The sequence below is a fragment of the Pituophis catenifer genome, unplaced genomic scaffold (genome assembly GCF_029215685.1).
Source record: "Pituophis catenifer annectens isolate HBS135680 unplaced genomic scaffold, rPitCat1.0.hap2 SCAF_1, whole genome shotgun sequence".
NCBI classification, from domain to species: domain Eukaryota; kingdom Metazoa; phylum Chordata; class Lepidosauria; order Squamata; family Colubridae; genus Pituophis; species Pituophis catenifer.
The window spans coordinates 200,246,782-200,267,453 of NW_027256881.1; the positions used below are offsets into that span (position 1 = coordinate 200,246,782).

At 38.2% G+C, this 20,672-nt stretch overlaps 1 protein-coding gene across 1 annotated transcript in view; it reads right to left on the reverse strand.

The window, feature by feature from the left end:
- Positions 1–20,229, reverse strand: part of CSRNP3 (cysteine and serine rich nuclear protein 3) — a 41,171-nt gene extending 20,942 nt beyond the window's left edge. Inside the window, exons 1-2 of the mRNA XM_070956937.1 lie at positions 20,163–20,229; positions 2,217–2,387 (exon numbers count right to left, since the gene is read on the reverse strand). Coding sequence (XP_070813038.1) covers positions 2,217–2,364 — 148 coding nt within the window. The 5' untranslated portion in view covers positions 2,365–2,387; positions 20,163–20,229. The remainder of the gene's footprint in view (positions 1–2,216; positions 2,388–20,162) is intronic.
- Between the last annotated feature and the right edge of the window lie 443 nt (positions 20,230–20,672).

A 20,672-nucleotide genomic window follows, 5' to 3' on the forward strand; every position in this document is an offset into this window, starting at 1 on the left:
GCCTCTCGCCCTCACTCAACCCATTAAACTGCCATACAATAATAATAGCTTATTGAAGTTATTATTTAAATTATAAACACTGATGAAAATAGTGAATAAGCAAATTAAATATTTTACCATAAACTAATATAGATAAATTATTGCTAGGTTGCTGCACTTGGGTCCAAGGTCTTCTACTAACCCTATTTAATTATTTAAAGTTCCATGAATTCTGCCCTTTTTTCTAATCAGAATACAGTATTCACATCAGCCAGTGAGACAGAAAATATAAAATACAAATGGCTTAAACTAACAATATCCATGAGATTAAAGTATACGTAAGACTTTAAGAAGAGCATCCTACAACATTCTTTGCAGATCATGCTTTCTGTGGCTCAGACAACCAAATGATAAATGAAACAGCTGAACAATCATCTGAAAGGCAAGCTTTGACGCAACTTAACAAAAGCCAGCTTGGAGGCTGTTTTATATTCTAGAGTCTAGACCTGTGGGTTGCCCCCGGTGGTGGGTTGCCCCCGGTTCGAACCGGTTCGCAAGAACTGGTAGTAAAACCGGCGGGAGGCCCCACCCATCGCTCCAGATGTCATCATTGGCGATCTGCGCATGTGCAGAAGCAAGGCATGTGATCCCGTTGCAAACCGATAGTAAAGGTAAATAAAACCCACCCCTGGTCTAGACTGGTTTCACCAATTTTGACATCTGTGGACATCAATGTGCCTGCCATCATCTTCCTTAGTGTCTGCTAAACTCCCTGACCAAGTTATTATTATTTTTTTAAATGGAAATAAACATGTTGCAAATGAAAGCAACAGTCTTTAGTACCTAAACTGTATATCCAACAATGACTCCTGGTGCTACACAGATCTTAGAAGCATTCTTCGTAAATAAAAATGGTAGCTGGATGGAAGCTAGTGTCTTTATCTAAAGGTGCACCCACTTGCCCAGATAAAAGGCAAAGTCAGCTGAAGTCTTGGGAACATGCTAGGATGGATGTTAGATGTATTGTGTGGAACCAATTTGCCTTCTGGGAATGGGTGTTTTGAGACTGGCTATGTCCACCGTGGCAAACATTTAAAGAGTGCCCATTACATCATTTCAAAATTCCAAATACAGGAATCAGTCTTAAATATTATAAAACAACCTTGCTGGTCATGTCTGCCTGTCACAAATTTGATAGATAGCATACCTCCCTTTTTAAAAAAATATATTTATTAAATTTTTCCAACATTTAAAACACAAAACACAAATTTACACTCATTACAGCATTTCCATATCAGTATCAATATCATCCATAACATTCATATTTACATAAATTCTATTTCTATGGTTCACTATCCTATATTATACCATCGTTTAAATTATAATAATATCTACAATCATATTATCATCAATATTATATAGTTCTTATATATTATATGTTATATATTATACTTTATATATCTTATGCATTAATTTTACTTCTATTCTCAAGCCAGGTATACCATCTACTCCAAATCTGATAATACTCAGATTCTTCTCTCTCTTTCAATTCCATAGACAGCCTATCCATTTCTGCACACTCATATATTTTTCTTATTATCATTGGTTCTGAAGGAATATCAGCCTTTTTCCAATTCTGCGCAAAAACAATTCTGGTTGCCATTAATATGTGTAATATTAAGTATTGAAATTTGTTACCCCTTTTCCAATCTAAAACGCCCAAAAGAAATAATTCCGGCTTCAATTTGATTTTTTGTTCAGTTATTTCCTCCAACCATTTTCTTATCTTATGCCAATATTTCCTGGCCTTGGGGCAAGTCCGCCACATGTGGTAGAAAGTTCCCTGTTTATAACCACATGTCCAACATTCAGGTGAACAATTTGAAAACATCTTGGCCAATCTGGCTCGTGGTAAATGCCAACGGTAGAACATTTTATAGAGGTTCTCCTTATATAGCATACCTCCTTGATGATCTGACGAGTTCACTTCTTCACATGTATGGCTCTGACTCTTGCAGTCTAAAAATTCCAATCTAAAACCCAGTTCATGCAAACAATCTGCTCCATATGATGGAAAGCACCCCCCAACTGCTCCAGTTGTGTGAGTTGTCAGCTCTGGTACTCAAATCTATTTCCAGTAGAGTAGAAAACTGGGTGAATACGGAGGAAACCATAGGCACTGACTGTCATTGTCTACAATGAGGAAAGACCCCTTGCAACGTAACTGTAGTACTTACGGGTAAAATGATTTGAAGTGGAAGGGTTGACACTATCCCCACTCTCAGCACTTTCGCTGCTAGAGATGTCATCATCTGATTCCCGCACGGAAGAACAGGGTGAGGAGCCATCGACTTCTTCAAACTTCCTCTTTAAAATTCCACTCATAGCTGCACTACTGTCACATGTACCTGTAATGGGAACAGACCGCAATGAAGCCAAGGAACTTCTGACTGCAGACTAAGCAATTAAGATCTTGAGATTTATCCTCAATGAATTGTCAGTAGCATTAAGGTATGTGTACCAAGGACACTTACCGTTCTTCCCTCCTCCCTCCTTTTATTTTAATTTTTAAAAAAACGTAAGCCTCAAGCACTAATATTTGGACCAAGAAAACTTACTGTGATTTCCCCTCCTTTTAATTTAAAAAAAATGTAAACTCTGACTACTGAAATAATTGCTGTAAAAGCTATATTTTAAACATATATCTAAATTAAAATACCCAATGCCATTCACATGGTGGTTCACTAAGATTAGTTGCATGCAAAACTAATCCTTGAATCAATGTTGGTGTTTGTGTGTATGTCCCAATAGTTTAAATTTGGGTTTGAGTTCAGATCATTTTTTTTTCATGTACAAAACAGGCTTTGTTGATTATTTCAAAGAGTTCAAAGGTTCTGAAATGAAATACTTCTGAATTACCAAAACAGCCTATTGCAATGTAGAAAAGAAAGAGCGGCATTCTTCTTGTTCAGTTAGTCCTCGACTTACAACAGTTCATTTCGTGACTATTGAAAGTTACAATGGCACTGAAAAAAGTGACTTATGACCATTTTTCATACTTTTCATACTGGCCGTTGCAGCATCCCCATGGTCACGTGATTTACATTCGGATATTTGACAACTGGTTCATATTTATGATGGTTGCAATGTCCCGGGGTCATGTTTGTGTGACCTTCTGACAAGGAGTCATTGGGGAAGCCAGATTCACTTAACAATTGTGTTAGCAATTTAACAACTGCAGTGATTCACTTAACAAATGTTTCACTTAGCAACATAAGTTCTGGGCTCAATTGTGGTCATAGGTTGAGTAGTACCTATACTGTTTTTTTGCATAAAAGAAAAAAAACATTCTGACACAATGGAAGGTAATTAATTTAATTCTGTTTAATAGTTAATCTAAATATCACAAGGGTTGTAAAATATTCCAGAGATTCTCAATATTGGAAAGAACCAGTTTCGGGAAGTGAAACCCAACTGGGTAGTGAACACTCATGTCAGATTTCTCACTAAGTTCCAAGCCCTCTTTCAGACTTCAGAGGAGCAAAAATATCCTCCTCCTTAGACTGATTCAGATCCATGCAATTGTCTCTCTTGTGTGGTTAAAATACTGCATGTGTGTGTGTGTATACATATATAAATTTTATATATATATTATACATACACACACACACACATATACATACACCCAAAGCTACAATATGGAAATTATTTTTTTAAATGCTTTAACTTAAAATCTTGACAATGCTTTAGCAAATATTCCTAATATTTTCATTCAGAATATTTTAAATTCTCTAAGACAGGGATGTCAAACTCGATTTCATTGAGGGCCACATTAGGGTTGTATTTGACCTTGAGGCAGGAGTGGCCAGGGGGCATGACCAGCTCGACATCACTCGTGTCCGCTATGCCTGTGGTGGCCGAAGCCCGAGTGTGCGGCCCTCTTGAACTCCATTTTCGCTGGCAGAGGGTTGCAGGAGGCCGTCGCAGCCAAAAATGGAGCTCAAGAGCCCTTTTTTGCTGGCAAAGGCACCACGGGCCGGTCCTTCGCTGTTTCCAGGGCAGCCCCATGGGCCAGATCTAAGCACCCCGTAGGCCGGATCCAGCCCCTGGGCCTTGAGTTTGACACCCCTGCTCTAAGAGAACTTAAAGGCATTTAGATAAGCATCTGTTTTGACTTTGTTTTTGTTTGTTTTCATTTTTGGAAGAGACTTGTATTATCAGAAGGGGCAGGCAATTTTAATGATTCTTCCCTGCCACTCCTTCTGCACTGTATCTCTGGCCTCCTCTCTCCCCCCACCCCTCTCTCTCTGCAGAAATTTATGGCAGTAAATTTGCTCTCCTGCTTTACATTTCCCAGCCCACATTTCTGTGTGTTTACACATTACTGTGTTCATTATGGGAACCTGACTTTCTACTTGTGATGAATTAAACTATAGTTCTTGCTGTCTGGAGGTTGTTGGGTGGGTACCTCTATGTTTAGAAGTAAAATGGTTATAAATATTCATGAAATTGTCTTTTTTTTTTTCTCAATCCAGTGAGAAACAATCAAATCAATCTGTTCATGCCAGAGGCACCAAATATGTCTCAAAAGGTAACTGCAGGATTTTTTTTCCCAAGGTCAAATCAAATCAAATCAAATCAGTGAGAGAACAGGAATTTGAATTCAATAATTGCTGAGGGAGTAAGGAACAATAAAAAAATGCTGAACAGGGCAGAGGCTAGTGCTTATTATCTTTGTTGTTGTTTAATGCAGATGATCAAATAGAAAAAAAACCTTGTGAGTAACAGAGAATACTACAGTACAAAGGCAAGCCATTTTCAGGAATAAAAAAAACACATTCACGAATGAATATTTTCAGCAAGGGAATGCCTCTTATTCAACCCTTAATGATTCCGATAGAACCCCATTTTATAAAAGCCACTTCTGCTTTATTGATTTATTTTCATTGCTATGAATCCCTTTTTATGCCTTCCAGCATGCAGCTTTGGGAATCCCTTGCTCCATTCCCTTACCTTGCTTGTCCCAATTATATAGCCTTACCGATGATGCTCCTGTATGTATGCTCAATATTATACTGCACACAGGCAAAGTCTGAGGTCAAAAGTGAAAAATGAGCCCCATCAATGCAGGCAACATTATGATGTCACAAGAAGGTGGCTCAGGTCATAATTGGGTGAGCATATTTATTCTCAAGCAGGAGCTTTTCCATTCTGACATCCATTTCAATTAAACTGTTCATAAACAATATGAATATGAAAGCAAAGTAATAATACTTTTTTCTGAGAGAAGAACCCTTGACTACTACCTCATCTGAACTTGGAAACTAAGGTGCCTGTTTCTTGGGTTAGGTTTATTCAGTGGCAATTTGACTTCATCTAAAATGGCTTGAATATTGCATAAGCATGCAGTGATGTGCCGGATGACAAATAGATTGCCATACAAAATTTATTTTGTCTCTATATAATTTTTCCTGGGAAAAAAGCCTCTGCTATATGGTGAAGACTGCAATTTTGAACAAATAATACTGTCCAATAAAACTAAGATCTTTCTTAATTTACTCGCATAGAAAGAGTTGAAATCAGCCGGCCCCCCAAGAGCCAAGAAAGACATGAGTTACTTCTGAGTAATTTATTTTATTGTTCCTTACCTGTGGACAGAATCTTGCCAAACTAAAGCAACTATTTGCACTATGGATATGCTCTGGAAATTATTTTCGGTGGGGGGGAGGAATGTCGTCCACTGACTCACCTCACTTGCGTGCATCACCCACAGCCTCTTATTTGCTGTCAGAGGCCTTCAGGAACTTCTTCATCCAGCAAGGCCAGCAAGGCTTTCCTGAAGGCTTCTGTAGCCGGATCGATCTGGATTGATTTGGAGCTCTGTTATTGGCTACAGACGCCTTCAGGAAAGCCAGCTTCCGGCTGCAGAAGATAATGGGCCGAGGTGTGCGAGGCATGGCTGCAACTATCTGAAGGTAAGTAGTAGGGCAGCTCCGACCCCGCTCATCTCCACCCTAGCTTAATTTTTACCTGTGCACCCTGGAGTGGGTGGGATCTTAATTAGGATTTATTTTGGGGATAATGTTTATATTGGGCACATATGTAAAACTCAAGCTAGGATTTACTTTCTGAGTAGGTCGTAATTTCGGGGAAACACAGTAATTCTCTTTTTTGCAGCCAAACTATCTAAACCTTCCTGCCTGTTGGCCATCTGGAATGCAGCCCCTCCCTCCTGGGAATAAAGACTACATTCCACCAAAATCAATCAGTCCTCAAACCCTATATTCCATACATATTTGAAAGGCATCAAACCACAGGAAAGACAGTAACAAAATGGAGCACATTGTTATTAGGGCAGGAGACTTTCTGCACATCAACCATTCATAATCAAAATGTTCCTGGGCAACTGGGCAGAAGTAAATTAGGGATGATGCACAGGAAGCGGATAGACAACATGCAGCCTAAGTAACAACTAAATTCTTTCGTTGTTTGAGAATGAAATAAAAATGATAGTGCCTTAAAATGGGCATGCATGGAGATGGTCATGTCTTCAAAAGTAAGAACTGCAAATAGTAGCACCTTCTTTGATGTTCAGAGTTGGATGCAGGAATTGTAGACAGGGAAAAAATGGACTTAAAAGAAAATTCTATGCTATGTCCAAGTGAGTTTTCCCTAGATCCCTCCCACTCTTTATACTTAGGAGAGACGAGAAACTGTGAACTAACTAGCCAGCTAGCTCTCAGGAATAGTCTATAGGCCAGCTGCTTGCTAGCAGTTTGATTTAATGATACCCACAGAGAGCCTGCGCTGTATGTAGAGGATCTTGAAGTTGTAAAAGGACTAGTGAGTTCCCAGCAGAACATCCTTAGAAGCCGGCCATCTGTGTCATCATCTTGTCAGGCAGCCTACTGTATGGATATCTTCCACTTTATATTCAGTGAGTTCATCCACAAGCCCAGAAAAAAGGATTAAATTGGCCATGTTAGATTAATGAGTATAAGCAAGCGCAGTCTTTCCTTCTAAAACAGCCCAAACAACAACAATCAACTATAGAGAACAGGTGAAATATATTGAAAATTAAAGGATCCCAGCCCTAACATCTCCATAACAAAGAAACAAACTGGATGATGAACCCATTCAGAGTTCCAAATTTTGGGACTGAACATTATGCTCTTCTTTTCATTGCTTCAGGTTCAAAATACTGGTGCAGTGTTGGTGAACCTTTTTGGCACTGAGTGCCAAAATGAGAGCGTTGCGCACGTGCGGGGGAGCACTGGAAACCAGAAGAACAGTTCCTAGGCGTATATGTGTGCACCAGGAAGTTCAGCTTCTGGTTTGCAGTGTGTTCATGCACACCAGTCACCTGATCTTCTAATTTCTGGCGCACATGCGCGCAAGAACACCAGCTGGCTGGCATGCATGGCCAGAAGCTGCTCTTCTGGTTTCTGGCGTTCCCGCACAGATGGGAACCCGGAAGAGCAACAGGCGACAGCTGGCGTGCCTGGAGAGATGGCTCTGCATGCCACTTCTGGCATGCATGCCATAGGTTCATCATCACAGTATTAGTGGGTCAAGCCAAAGTCCTTCCACTGACCATATGTACAAATAGGATAGGTTGCCTTTTATAGCTTTTAAAGGTAACCTCAAGCATTTTGAATTGAATCTGGAAATGAACTGGTAGCAAATACATTCTTGGAATTGCTTTGCATTCAAAGTTAATCCAGATGTTCTGTAAGATAATTTTACGCAGAATGCAATACATAGATCACAATGTCCTTAAATTGCATGACTAGATCAGCTTCCTCAGAAAAAAATAAGGAAATTAGAATTCACTTCCATAGAGGAAAACATAACCAGGTGGATTGCTGGCAACATAAAAAACTCTTTGGGCCTGATATGATAAGAGCCATGGTGGCACAATGGTTAGAATGCAGTATTGCAGGCTAATTCTGCTGCCTGACAGCAGTTCAATTCTCACTGGCTCAAAGTTGACTCAGCTTTCCATCCTTCTGAGGTCGGTAAAATAAGGATTCTGTAAACTACTTAGAGAGAGCTATAAAGCAGTATAGGGCAGTATATAAGTCTAAGTGCTATTGCTATTGTTATATCTGCAAATTCTTGTCAAGTATAATTGCATCATATGATCTAATCAAATACCCAGAAGGCAAAATTCCATGCTGTTGCCAAACTGTGCCATCATAGAAATATTATTTTTAACATATATGTCAATAAATGTGAATATAATTGATATACAATAATCCAAGTTATTATTGTCTGGAGCATGGTTGGAATGGCCATGTTTCCACATGAAAAAAAAATTACTGTACTTGATAAGGGATGTCAGGCTTCTAATTTAAAGAAAGCAATGCAATATGGCAAAATTGCAGCTCTTTTAATACATTGTGTATAAATCATGAGTGGCCAATTCATTACTAACATGAAAACACAATTTATGTAGATAACAACATTTTCCTGCATATCCATTAGGTGGCACTGAACTTTGTTGTGACTGAGTAAAATAAGTGTTCTCTTCTCTTTCTCTCTCCCTCCCACTCTCTCTCTCTCTCTCTCTCTCCTCTCCTCCTCCTCCTTCTCCCTCCCTCCCCCCCCTCATTCATGACTGAATTTTAATTCTTCTATATTTGAATTCTAACAATACTGGGTTTTGTCAGGTATGGAAGATCAAGTCACACATGAAAATCCAATTAAACTGATTTATTGCTACTCAGCCTATGCACAGGAATATTCTCAACTAACAGTTAGCACTTGTTAGACGTTAGATATGGGTCAATGGAATTCAAGGAGGGATGGATTTAGTTTGCTTGTGGCTACGTACATATTCTAGGCGGATCCTTCTTTTAATTCCATCCCCAGGTTCTGCTACTCCTTCCCCTATAGTTGCCTCATAAATATACAATAACTATAATTATAACAATAACTATAGGTAATATTTTCTCTTTATTTCTGATGATGAACATTCTGTAATAACGAATTTGGAATAATCTAATCCTTTTTAGTCAAATATTGAGAGGAAACCTTCACGTAGTAAATTATAAACAGAAGGATGAGAGACGAGAGGACATTTTAAAGTCATTAGCTCCTTATATCTGGATTTCAGAGTATTAAAAGAATTCTTCATTATCCTATTACAGCATATTCAGTATTACTATTAGCATTATTAGCTGTTAAAATTCTACGGGGAAAAAAGTGAAAGGTTATTTTGTTAGTTCATCTTTTGTTCTGGTATTTTGCGGAAGGTATAAAATATATTGTAAGCTGAGGATGCTCTAGATGAGCACTGTCATTTAAAAATCCATTTCACATTTAAAAGATAAGAGCTCAAAAATCTATTCATCCATGTAATTGTCAATACCATCCAGGAACATAAAAAACCGATAGATCCGAATCAAAACATGGCATGGAAGTTTTAAAATATAGGATTCTGTGTCTAGGGCTAAAATTATTTGTAAGAGGAAAAGCAATGTTTTTTACTGTATTTTTCTTCTGACATTACAGATTTATTTATTTGTAAAATTTATTTGCCGCCCCTCTTACTACAGGGTAATTCTGGGTGGCTTACAATCTTAAAAAGATAAAAACTATACAAAACCTAAAAGACATAAATAAAATATTGTAAAGATCCAAATATTGAGCCCCAATTAAAAACAATGGTGAGGGAAGGAAGAGGATGGGGGGGGGGATAATGGGATCTGTTAAAAAATCAATACATATATACTATGTGGATTATTATATATTGATAATATCTAAAACCATTATTTTTATTATCAGCAATGATTACTGTTGAAAAACAGTAACAATTGTAAAGTTTGTTTAAATTAAAATCTCTGCTGACTTCATCTTTTCTAGCACCTGTTTCCTTTCACAGCATTTGCTGTTCCAAATTCTGTACTTGGCAATCCACTGGGTGTCCACAGTGGCCAGGATTTCATCCAAATGATGAAATACCCATTGTGACATCATGACACAAGCTCCATCCCATATGTGCATGCAATAAAGCACAAAACAGCACAGAATCACATTGCAATGTGATTGCACATTTTATCACTGGCCTTCCTCACCCTCCCATCACCATCATCTATAGATCATTATGGCAAGGCAATGCTTCCCTGTAGAGGCGTAGCACTCAAAGATTCCTTGTCATAAATCAAGATTGCCTTCCAAATCAATACCCACAAACCTCAATCCACGGTCAAGCATTAAACACTACTTTGACCATGATGAACCCTAGTATTCTTTCTGACTTCCTGTAAATATAAAAATATATTCTCCTGATATAATGGAGTGATGCTGAGGGATACAATGGGACAGGTAGTATATGAGGAGAGAGTGAGAGAGAGAAGAAACATTTCACTGTGATTTATAAAGGTAAAGGATAAAGTTTTTCCCTGTCTAGTTATTTCCAACTTTAGGGGGCAGTGTTCATCTTAGTTTTTTAGCCAAGGGAACCAGTCTTGTCCAAAGACATTTTCCGTGGTGCATTATACACGAAGACGCATGGAACGGTGTTACCTTCCTACCAAATAGTACCTATTTATCTATTCACTTTTGCATGCTTTTGAACCGATAGGTGGGCAGGAGCTGGGGCAAGTAAAGGGAGCTCAACCCATCATGCAGCGCTCAGGTCTTGAACCCAGGCAAGCTGATAAGCTCAGTGTCTTTAACCACTGAGCCATAGCACATCCCTGTGATTCATAGCACAGCATAGCACACACACACACACACACACACACACAAAGAAGAGTTCACAAGTCAAGACTGCACCTGAATGAATTAAATTTCCAGACACTGTGGGCTTTTCTAAGCTCAGACTTTTTAAAGAATTGCTTTCCCCTTTGTTTTTCCAAGACCCTGCCAATCAATCAGTATCGCTATTAATATATCACCTACATTAACATTTATTAGTTTAAAGAAGCATGCAGATATGAGCTTCCCCAGGGATGGTAAAATTATTTATGTAAAATTATTCAACAAAGAATGGCAGTGAGGGATGATGACAGGGTCAGAAATCCTCTGCTCAGACTACTGCAAGGAGACACAGGCTGCTCTTCAGGTTACACTCAGGAGGGAGGAGTGCTTAAATACAGGGTTTTTTTCTATTTTGCACATGTACTATTATGCAACTTCAGTTTGGTTCGCGTTAAGCACTTATAATGGAGCTGAACTACTGGAGCTGAACACCATTCCAAAATTTTCAGCTTCCTTATTTGCAAGGCTGCCTCTCTAAACACTTCACTACTTGAAAGGTAGAGCAAAATGCAGTCTCGCCTCAGAACGTGACGAGACTGCCAACTGATTCTACTTAACATTTGGTAGCAGTTTCCATCATTCCTGGAAGCCCCCCAGTTCATTTAAATGATACAAGAACGACTCATGTCGTTCAACTTTCAACGGAAGGGATGCTAGGATGAACAATGGAGAACTGGGCTTTTGGGCTTCGTTCTTTGCTGTCTGAGATGGTGACCTTAATTCAACTAACTACAGGACTGGTTCTACCCTGTTGTATACCCTGGTGCAGGGGTCTCCAACCTTGGCAACTTTACGACTTGTGGACTTCAACTCCCAGAATTCCTCAGCCAGCATGTGCTGGCTGAGGAATTCTGGGAGTTGAAGTCCACAAGTCGTAAGGTTGCCAAGTTTGGAGACCCCTGCCCTGGTGGACCAGCAACCATCTGGCATGTTTTCTAAGTACCAGAATGATGCTCATTTACAAAACAGACATTACAAGCACCTTCTATTGAACTATATATTTTAAGAAATTGTTTTATTTCCTACACTTATATATAGTTCATTTACAGTTCAATTATATCAATAATTTTAGCTTACTTCCAATCATATATGTTAAATATGTTGAAACAAAATCTCTCTGATAACTTAATGAAGTCTTATATTTAACAGCTTCTCAAATAAAGAGGTATTTAATAGACATTATACCTGGGCAACTTATAGCCATCATTGGAAGTTATTTGACCAATGGGGAAAATTAAAACAGAGCCAGAAATAAAGCAAAACCCTAAAATGTTTGTAAAGAGGAACAAACTGAATTAGGTGAGCTAAAGGACTGAGAAATCCTCAGGACACGTTTCCACAAAGTTGAACTGAATAGTTTTCAGGATGTGTTATTTCAAAGTTGAGGATGGGAGGAGAATATGGGTAGGAACAAGAGAAAAAACCAAAAGAGAAGATTGGAGGAAGGAAGACAAGGGTAAAGTATACATTAATATTGTCTCTGGTAAAAGTCTATTAGTACTGGAGAATTTGACCTTCACTGTCTGTTTTCCTTCCAGTTTATCTGAAGTTTCCCATTATGCTCAACTCTGTCTTTCTCTAAATCTTTACCCAGTAGAAAAAATAATTACAATGAGGAAAACATTTTATATAATAATTATATGTTGCAACCTCCTGGTAGAACACAAACATTTTATGTAGAATTCCTCCAGCTCCCACCAACCTCAATGGACCCTTTATTACAACAGAATAAATTTGTAATAGTGCTGGAAGACAACTTGGCCTTGAGACTGAATTAACTGCATACACTCCAAAACCTTAAAGCAGCACCAAAGATGATAGCAGGAGTCATCTTTAATGTTCCTTCATAATTGGAAATGTCTTTAAGGCTAAAGATACGTCAGATTCTCCAGAGAAGTACCTGAAACAGGATGTGTTTTTTCAATGACCAATTGACATAGCAATTCTATGGGATGTATTTATACCTGGATCCTATGAAGAACTATCATGGAATACAATTGGTTTATTTAATCTCCTTCTCATGACTGACAACTAATTCTTCAATTTGATTACATTAGAGCTCCATCTTCTCTGAATCTGAGCCCCCATGTTCATTTGAAAATTTGATCTCTTTTGATTCCCAGTGGTGCAGATCCTTACCCAGAGCCATGGATTATGATACTGATAGCTCTGAAAATTTAGGGGCTTTTCGTAATATTAATTACTTGGTAAAGCAGGTGCCTCAGATGGCAGAAACTAAAGAGCACAGATAACAAATAGCCATTCCCCTCCTCCTAAACTGGGTTTTTACTGGATAACAAAACAGAGACTGCTTCATAATATAATCTGAACCACCTAAATTAACTTGCCAATTGAGACAATTTTTGCACGTAGGCAGTAAATTGTATAGTGTCTAATTTTTTTTCTTCTGTTGAATCATGTCTGATTTTCAGAAAGTACCCAGACAAATCCATGTAGTTTTCTTGGCAGAGTTTTTCAGGAGTAGTTTACCATTGCCTCTTTCCCAGGGCTGAGAAAAAGGGATTGGCCTAAAGTCACCCAGCTGGCTTTGTGCCCTAGATGGAACTAGAACTCACTGCCTCCCAGTTTCCAGCCTGATGCCTTAACCACTACACTAAACTGGTTCCCACATCTGACTATATTTAGGTAGAAAAGAAATTATGTTTTTTGTTCTATTTTACTTATTTGTAGAGTTCCATTTTTTTTTAAATGGAGCAAATTAACAAAACAAAAACAAAATGGTTAATAATATAAAAATATATCCTATAGAACATACATAAGAAGCCAAAAATAAAAAAAATGATTAAAAAACTAATATTAAAAAATTATCAATATAATTAATAGACTGCAGCTATATTCAGTTAGGGTCAGCAAAATGTCAGCATATTACAATCAGGTTAAATTGGAAAGACAGTATATGGTGGCTAACAAAAAAGGAAATTATTATTTTGTTGATAAATAATGGTTCTATAGCTTACCCTGTTTTCCCCAAAATAAGACATTCCCTGATAATAAGACCAATCAGGCTTTTGAGCACATGGCAATAAGGCCAAATGCTTATTTCAGGGTTCAAAAAAAAAATATAAGACAGGGTCTTATTGTCAGGGAAACACGGAAGGACCAATCAGGGTTCCCAGATATCTTTAAAAAACTAAACCACCTATATGGGAAATGCTAGACTAAACAACCTTCATAAAAAGTATGTATTTCCTCACCCTGCTTTAGTATCATCCTTATAATGTAATTTGCCTCTGCTCTATAATTGAGTTTGAGCAAAGACAAAGACTGACAGCCGACAAACAGCAAACAAATCTCTTTTTCCAGAGACCTGTCTTGATCTCCAAACAGATTACACCTGTCTCATGAACTACATGCAGCCATCTGCTCCTTCCTTGGGAAGAGAAGCCTTCAAAAGATCTGGCTCCTCTAAGTATCTATTGAGAGCAGAGTGTTGTTATTGTCAGCAAATAGATGTGTCCCTGAATCAGAATGATTGCCCGGATAGCCTATGAGGCGCCATTCATTTTGCAACTAGATGAACATAAAAAGGAAAGGCAGAATTAATATTGCAATCTGTTTTACATTAGCCATTCTTCCCCATTTTGCCAAATACCTTTCAACTTTTCGCTTACAAATTCTACAAGAAATCTGTGGATAAATATGCTGCATATCTAAGAGTCATTTTTCTACCGCAGCCTATCCTCCGCTCCCACAACCCCTATGCTTTTGAGTCTGCTTCTTAAGATGATACACTGATAGCAACAACATCTAACTCTTGTAGTGTAATGCTCCTCTTCTGACAGTAGGATCACTGAAGTATGCTTTTATTATGAGAATTTAACAAGCTAATATACTGTATATTTTAGGCTGAAATCTACAATCTTTCTTTTACAATTTTTTTTGCTAATTAAATAAGTACTACTGGTAGCTATGCAGAGGCTTGCCTCTTGTGATTTTAGTTCTGTGAAAAAGGTTTTCTGAAGATAGTACAATTAGTTCTAATTGTAAAATAATAAAGAACTTATTCTGTTCTGTTATTCTGTAGCTTTTCCCCCCTTTAAAATTGTTTTCGTATCATCTAGGCCAGAAGATTCAAAACTGGCGCAGTCATAATTTCATGAATCCATGACCTTGTGAATATTTCACACATCTCTTCCTCATTTTATATGGATGTTTACTGAAAACATACAGCAACTATTTCTGGATACTAAAGTTGATTCTAACAATAGGTCACAGAAAACTTGTTTCAACTGCTAGGATAATGGCTGTTAAAGACTCTCAGTCAAGATCTACTATGATGTTAGAGATTAAATTATTGGATTAGGCCTGGGAATACTCAAATTCAAGTCCATTTTGAGCCTCAAAAAATTACTGGGTGACTCGGGCCAACCTACCACACAACATTAAGATAAAATGAAAAGGGACTTCATGATAATCACTCTGAGCATCTGGACAAAAGAGAGAATATAATTCTACTCAACAACATTCAGGAAATTGAGGTAACACCCATTCTATCCAGATCAAATATGAAATAAAGTTCATAATTTTGCTGGCTTACAAATTACTGCAAAAATCACAGCTACTCTTTCTAGGCTGCAAGACTCCATATACCCACTAGCTGGCAGCAAACATGGGCAACCTTTGATATTTGTATTATCGACCGGTACTCCAGATTTCTAATTACAGATATAGGGTAAGTTTAACAAAATATAAAATGTAAATGAGAAATTACAGTTCAACAGCAAAATCCATATACTGAATTATTTAATATATAGGTATTTTTACTTCTGTTTTAAATGCAGCTGATTTAACCAATTATTAGCTCCTGCATTCCAAACATGTAAATGTTTGTGGATTTCTTGGAAAATTACAGAATACATAGTTTTAGAACCAGCTTCTGTACACAATACCAACAGCTGTTCTGGATATCAGGTGTAACAGCTTTTAAAGGACCCAATGCAGGTTAATGGAGTTTGCACTATATGTGTGATCACTTTACAAGGCCAAATATCCTAGCAGGATATTTCAGAGACAAGGAAAATTCCAGATTGGAAAGAAGAAGAGAAACCAGGCTGTCGGCTTAGAGAAAGCTTCTAGTATGAATGGCCCAATCTACTTCACTGCCTCTTTCTTGATTCCAAAAGCATCTTGCAAATCAAACCTACATTTCACAGCTGGTTCTCCTGCGTACAAAAATAGCAGCACTGATGCCTCTCAGAGTTTCACTACAGAGATTAGAGCCAGTTAAACACAAGAAGGTGAAGTACAGAGAAAATGTTTCTGAAGAAAAGACTGGATGAAATATGGGCTTCTACCAGCTCCCTAGACTCACATAAACTAAAGTTTCCCTAGTTGAAAATGTTAAGAACCACAATCATCATCAGAATGAGTATGGCTATCTTTCTTTTATCCCTCTAGGCATGAGTGCTGTCTGAATTGCTCAGATAAAACCAGACTGTATCTTTTATAGTAGTGTACTCAGAATTCAAACTGAGAAGCAATTTACCGCACTAGATAAAAAATATTTATTTGTAAGAAATCATACGGAATTGAAAAGGTAACAAGAAAAATAAATTCCTTCATCTAATTAACAAATATCTCTCTTTTTTTTGCCCCGTGGTTGTGCAAAGATGGAACTATCTGCTTTATTGATCCATTAGCTCAAACGCCTTGTTCAGATCATTCCAGTTGGCTGTGGTTCAAGATCAGCACCAATTTGGAATTAATCCAAATTGGCATTTTTAAAAAAAACCAAAAGAGGAAAGATATATTGGAAGCATCTTCCAATCTTCCTTCCTTATTTTCAAAAATTCAACCTGTGGAATTGACTAAAGTGTTCAGGTGGTCCTCAATTTAAGACCAGAATTGAGCCCAAAATTTCTGTTGCTAAGTGAGACATTTGTTAAGTGAGGTTTGCCCCATTTTACAACTTTTGTTTACAACTTTTCTTGCCACAAGTGAATCACTGTAGTTAATAAGTGAGTGGCCTGGTTGTTAAGTGAATCTGGCTTCCCCATTGACTTTGCTTGTCAGAAGGTTGCAAAAGGTGACCACAGAGTCCTAGGACCCAGCAAAGGTCATAACTACGAACCAGTCGCCTAGCATCTGAGTTTTGATCACATGATCATGAGGATGCTGCAAAGGTCATAACTGTGAAAACGGTCGTAAGTCACATGTTTCAGTGCCGTTGTAACTTTGAACGGTCACTAACCGAACTGTTGTAAGTCGAGGACTACCTGTATCTATATTCCCTCCCTCTTGATATAATCAGATCGTCTTACAAAAACAGGATTCAAGGCAGAAATCATGAAAAAGCCAATCAGAAAAACGTATTCTGAGATTACTGTTCCTAATTGCAATGAAGCTTTATTGGGATTAAACATTAGTTAATCCTTTTGTTAAGAGAGGCAGGAACTGGGAATACTACTGAAATATGGTGGATCATTTGCAATTCAAAGTCATGGAGTCCCTTGCTGACCTCCTTAATGATTGCCAGATCAATGCGATTCGCTTGCCAGGAAAAGGACATCAGTTTTTGGCTGCTAATGGGTGCACGAAAATAGTATCTGCAGAGGACTCCCTGTGAAATAGAAGGAGGCTACCTTGCTTCCCTCTTGCTCTCAATGTCTACAAACTGTTGGTTGCCCATTCCTAATGGCTCTATGAAACCAGTCATCTGTATGAACCAGATCAGGTCTAGAAGGAAAAGGATGGGCTCACTGATCACAGGCCCACATTATGATCAAGATCCCTGGATTCCCACCGCTGTAAACCATGGTGATACTCAACAATACAGAGCAAAATTGCTAGGGAAGGATAGTGTGCAATATGTTTGAGTCCGAATGTGTATATAGTGTATTCACAAGGGTACCTATATATATGTAATACATGTGTCATCTTTGGCATGTAACCAAGCAACTAAAGAGCCCTTGATGTCAGAAAACATATCCAGCCCCTGCTAAAATCTTTCTGAGACTCTAATTATTAGCTAAACATTAGCTAGACTAGATGAAAGTGTAGGAAGTCTGCCAGTTTTTGTCACTTGGATGGCAGGCAGAAAAAAAAAAAGATCCATTAAGTGAATGGAAAATTAGCTTTGTTGACTTTCGAAATGATTTTTTTCCTCTGATTTAAAATGGAGGCACTAATGTACAGCTAACCAGTTTAAGTGAGGTTCATCCTATACCCTTTAGAGGCTTTGATTATATTTGTGTATGGGTGAATGGGTGTTCCTGAACCTCCTATAATGAAAAACAGGGTAGAAATCTGTACCCTATGGCTACTAAACTTTAAAAATGGATTTGTATGTTCCTAAATTATCAGTCTTTGTCATACTAATTTCCTTTCCCCTAGACTGGATGTCTTTATTTATGGTCTCAAATCATAAATATCTGTACAAGGTTTAAAATAAAGAGAATCTAATGAAGAGACAATGAATAATAATGAAAGGACATTCTCCTACAATATTCTAACAACCATTCCCATGCTTTTCAATTTTCCTTTTACATTCTCCAACAGCATGGTTATCAGAATGGGTAATGGAATGTTATTCAGTCTCTATACAGTACTTTGCAAAATTATTATATAATTCTCACATTTGATTCAAAACATAAATTTTCTAGAAACATAGTCCTTGTTAGCCCCTTTCCCCAGAGACGTTCCAATGGAAATAATGTGAATAACTCCCTAAGTAACTGACTTGGAATATTTCAGGCAAATACCATTCAGATTATAAAGAAAATCTTCAGGCATTTGCCTGAAATATTTTTTTGAAGTTATAACTGCATAATACTACTACTTTCTACTGTATGGAAAGGCTCAGGGTGCAAATGTAATCACCCAGTAAGACTAGATAATCTGTAAATGAATGTTGTTTATTTACATCTCTATTTTTTATTTGAAAACAATTTGTCACAAGGAATATAATTAATGTATAATCTAATCTACAGCACATCATGGTAACTCTACAGAAGTGACAGGATAACTGCACAGTATTCCAAAAACCCCAAATCTGTTCAAAACATTTGGTAGATGACTACTGACAGCTGACCAATTTTTAGTACAAATATTTGGCTCCCATTATAAAGGGTTGCATAAACGTACTGTTACATTAATTATATTCTGGATTTCTAGTTCCAATTTCTGATCTCTGATTTTGAGGAATGAATATAGGAGTTACTCTGTGAATCTCAGCAAAGGAGCTTTTGTGGAAAGAAAAAACTTTCAATAGACAAATAACTTATGCACTTCTAAATTATTCTTGTGATCCCATCATAGCATCTTTAAATATCTTCAGGTTCAATGGAAGACTTTAATGTTGAAATACTCTCAGTGGGATTTAATTTTAACTAGAAGGTATTGACGATTTTGAATTTCTACATTTTTATCTTTGGTTTTTACATCTCTTTGTTATTAAATATATTGAATATGAACAACCTAAATGCATAATTTCAATAATATGCCAATTAAAACATTTTTTATATTAAAAAAAACCCCTACTTAATCAGAGCAACATACAATACCACACAGAAGGGAGAACAAATTTTTAGTCCTAGTTTGCCTATTTTAATACTTGTAGCCGTGATGTCACAAACATTATTGAAAACGCTTTTGAGATCATTGGAAAGTGTCAATACCCAACAGAAATGTAACAATGCACTCACTACTCTCAATTATTACTTAAGATTGTAACCATGTTAAAAAGCTAGAACAAAGCTTACAAAGTAACCCGATTCGTACTGGATGCTGCTAGGTTTTCATTTTAAAAAGGATAATGTGGATGATAACAAGGTTACACCATTATCCTGCAAGAATAGAAACGAATCTGAACGGGTTTGTATAGTTCACGTGTACCTCCCTTTACCTCTTACAATAGAGGCTGACAGGTGATCGCTCCGGTAAAAACCTGCCCATGATGGAGTTTACATACTAATATTCAAACACATTTCAATGGAGTTTACATCTCAAGCCCAATGCTGCACAGGAAGGCTTGCAAGCTGCAGGCGACAATCTGGACCAAAGTCAGCTCCGACGCACTCCCATATTTATATGTCTGTTGATCTTTTTTTAAAAAAATAACATAAAATAATCCACCGCTTCCTCCATAAACCACCCATCCCGCCTCTCCAAACGCAGCGCCAAACCCTTTCATCATGACACGTTTAAAAACCTTCCTGTGACATTTTGCAAAAGGAAAAGAAAGCCACCCACTAAGAGAAGACCAAAGACGAGACTCAGCCTCCTCCTTGCAAAGAACTAACAGCGCGGCTGCAATTTGCAAAAAAAGAGAGGAACCGTGCATCGAGTGGAATAAGGACCCTCACTACACATACATACATATATACACACACACACAAATATGCATAGACCACCCTGCATTTTCTGCAATGAAGCAAAGTCAGTCCCTGGCACCGTACCTACGATGAGAGTTCTGCTCCGGGCTTGCTGCACGCTCTTCCCACAATAGGAAACAAAACCGCGTCGTACTCACTGCAGCAGCCTGGGTGTATTCTCCCCCCACCCCTTCTCTTCAACACCCCCCACCCCTCAACTCTTACAGCCTCCCACTAGCTGGGTGACCTTTGAACTGGTTTCTCCTCTCCTCGCCGTCAGTCTGCAGGCAAAGCGACTCTGGCCGTCTTTATTTGCATAAGGCTGGCGAAGGCCTGTCAGCCGCGCCGGGCGAGGGAGAAGGCGGGGGGAGGGAAAAGAAGAGCCGAGGCGCGCTGCGATTTCCCTCGGAATCCGAGGATCTCCCGCGAGGCGAAGGAGCCGCAGGCCCCGCAGGGGCGGGAAAGGCCCGCGGGCTCCCCGCAGTCCAGCAACCTACCCCAACTCGGGTTTCTCGGGTGGCTGGTTGCCAAGGTGACCATCCAACTAGTCAAACCTTCTATTCACACATCCAGGGAGGGCCAGAGATGAGGGTG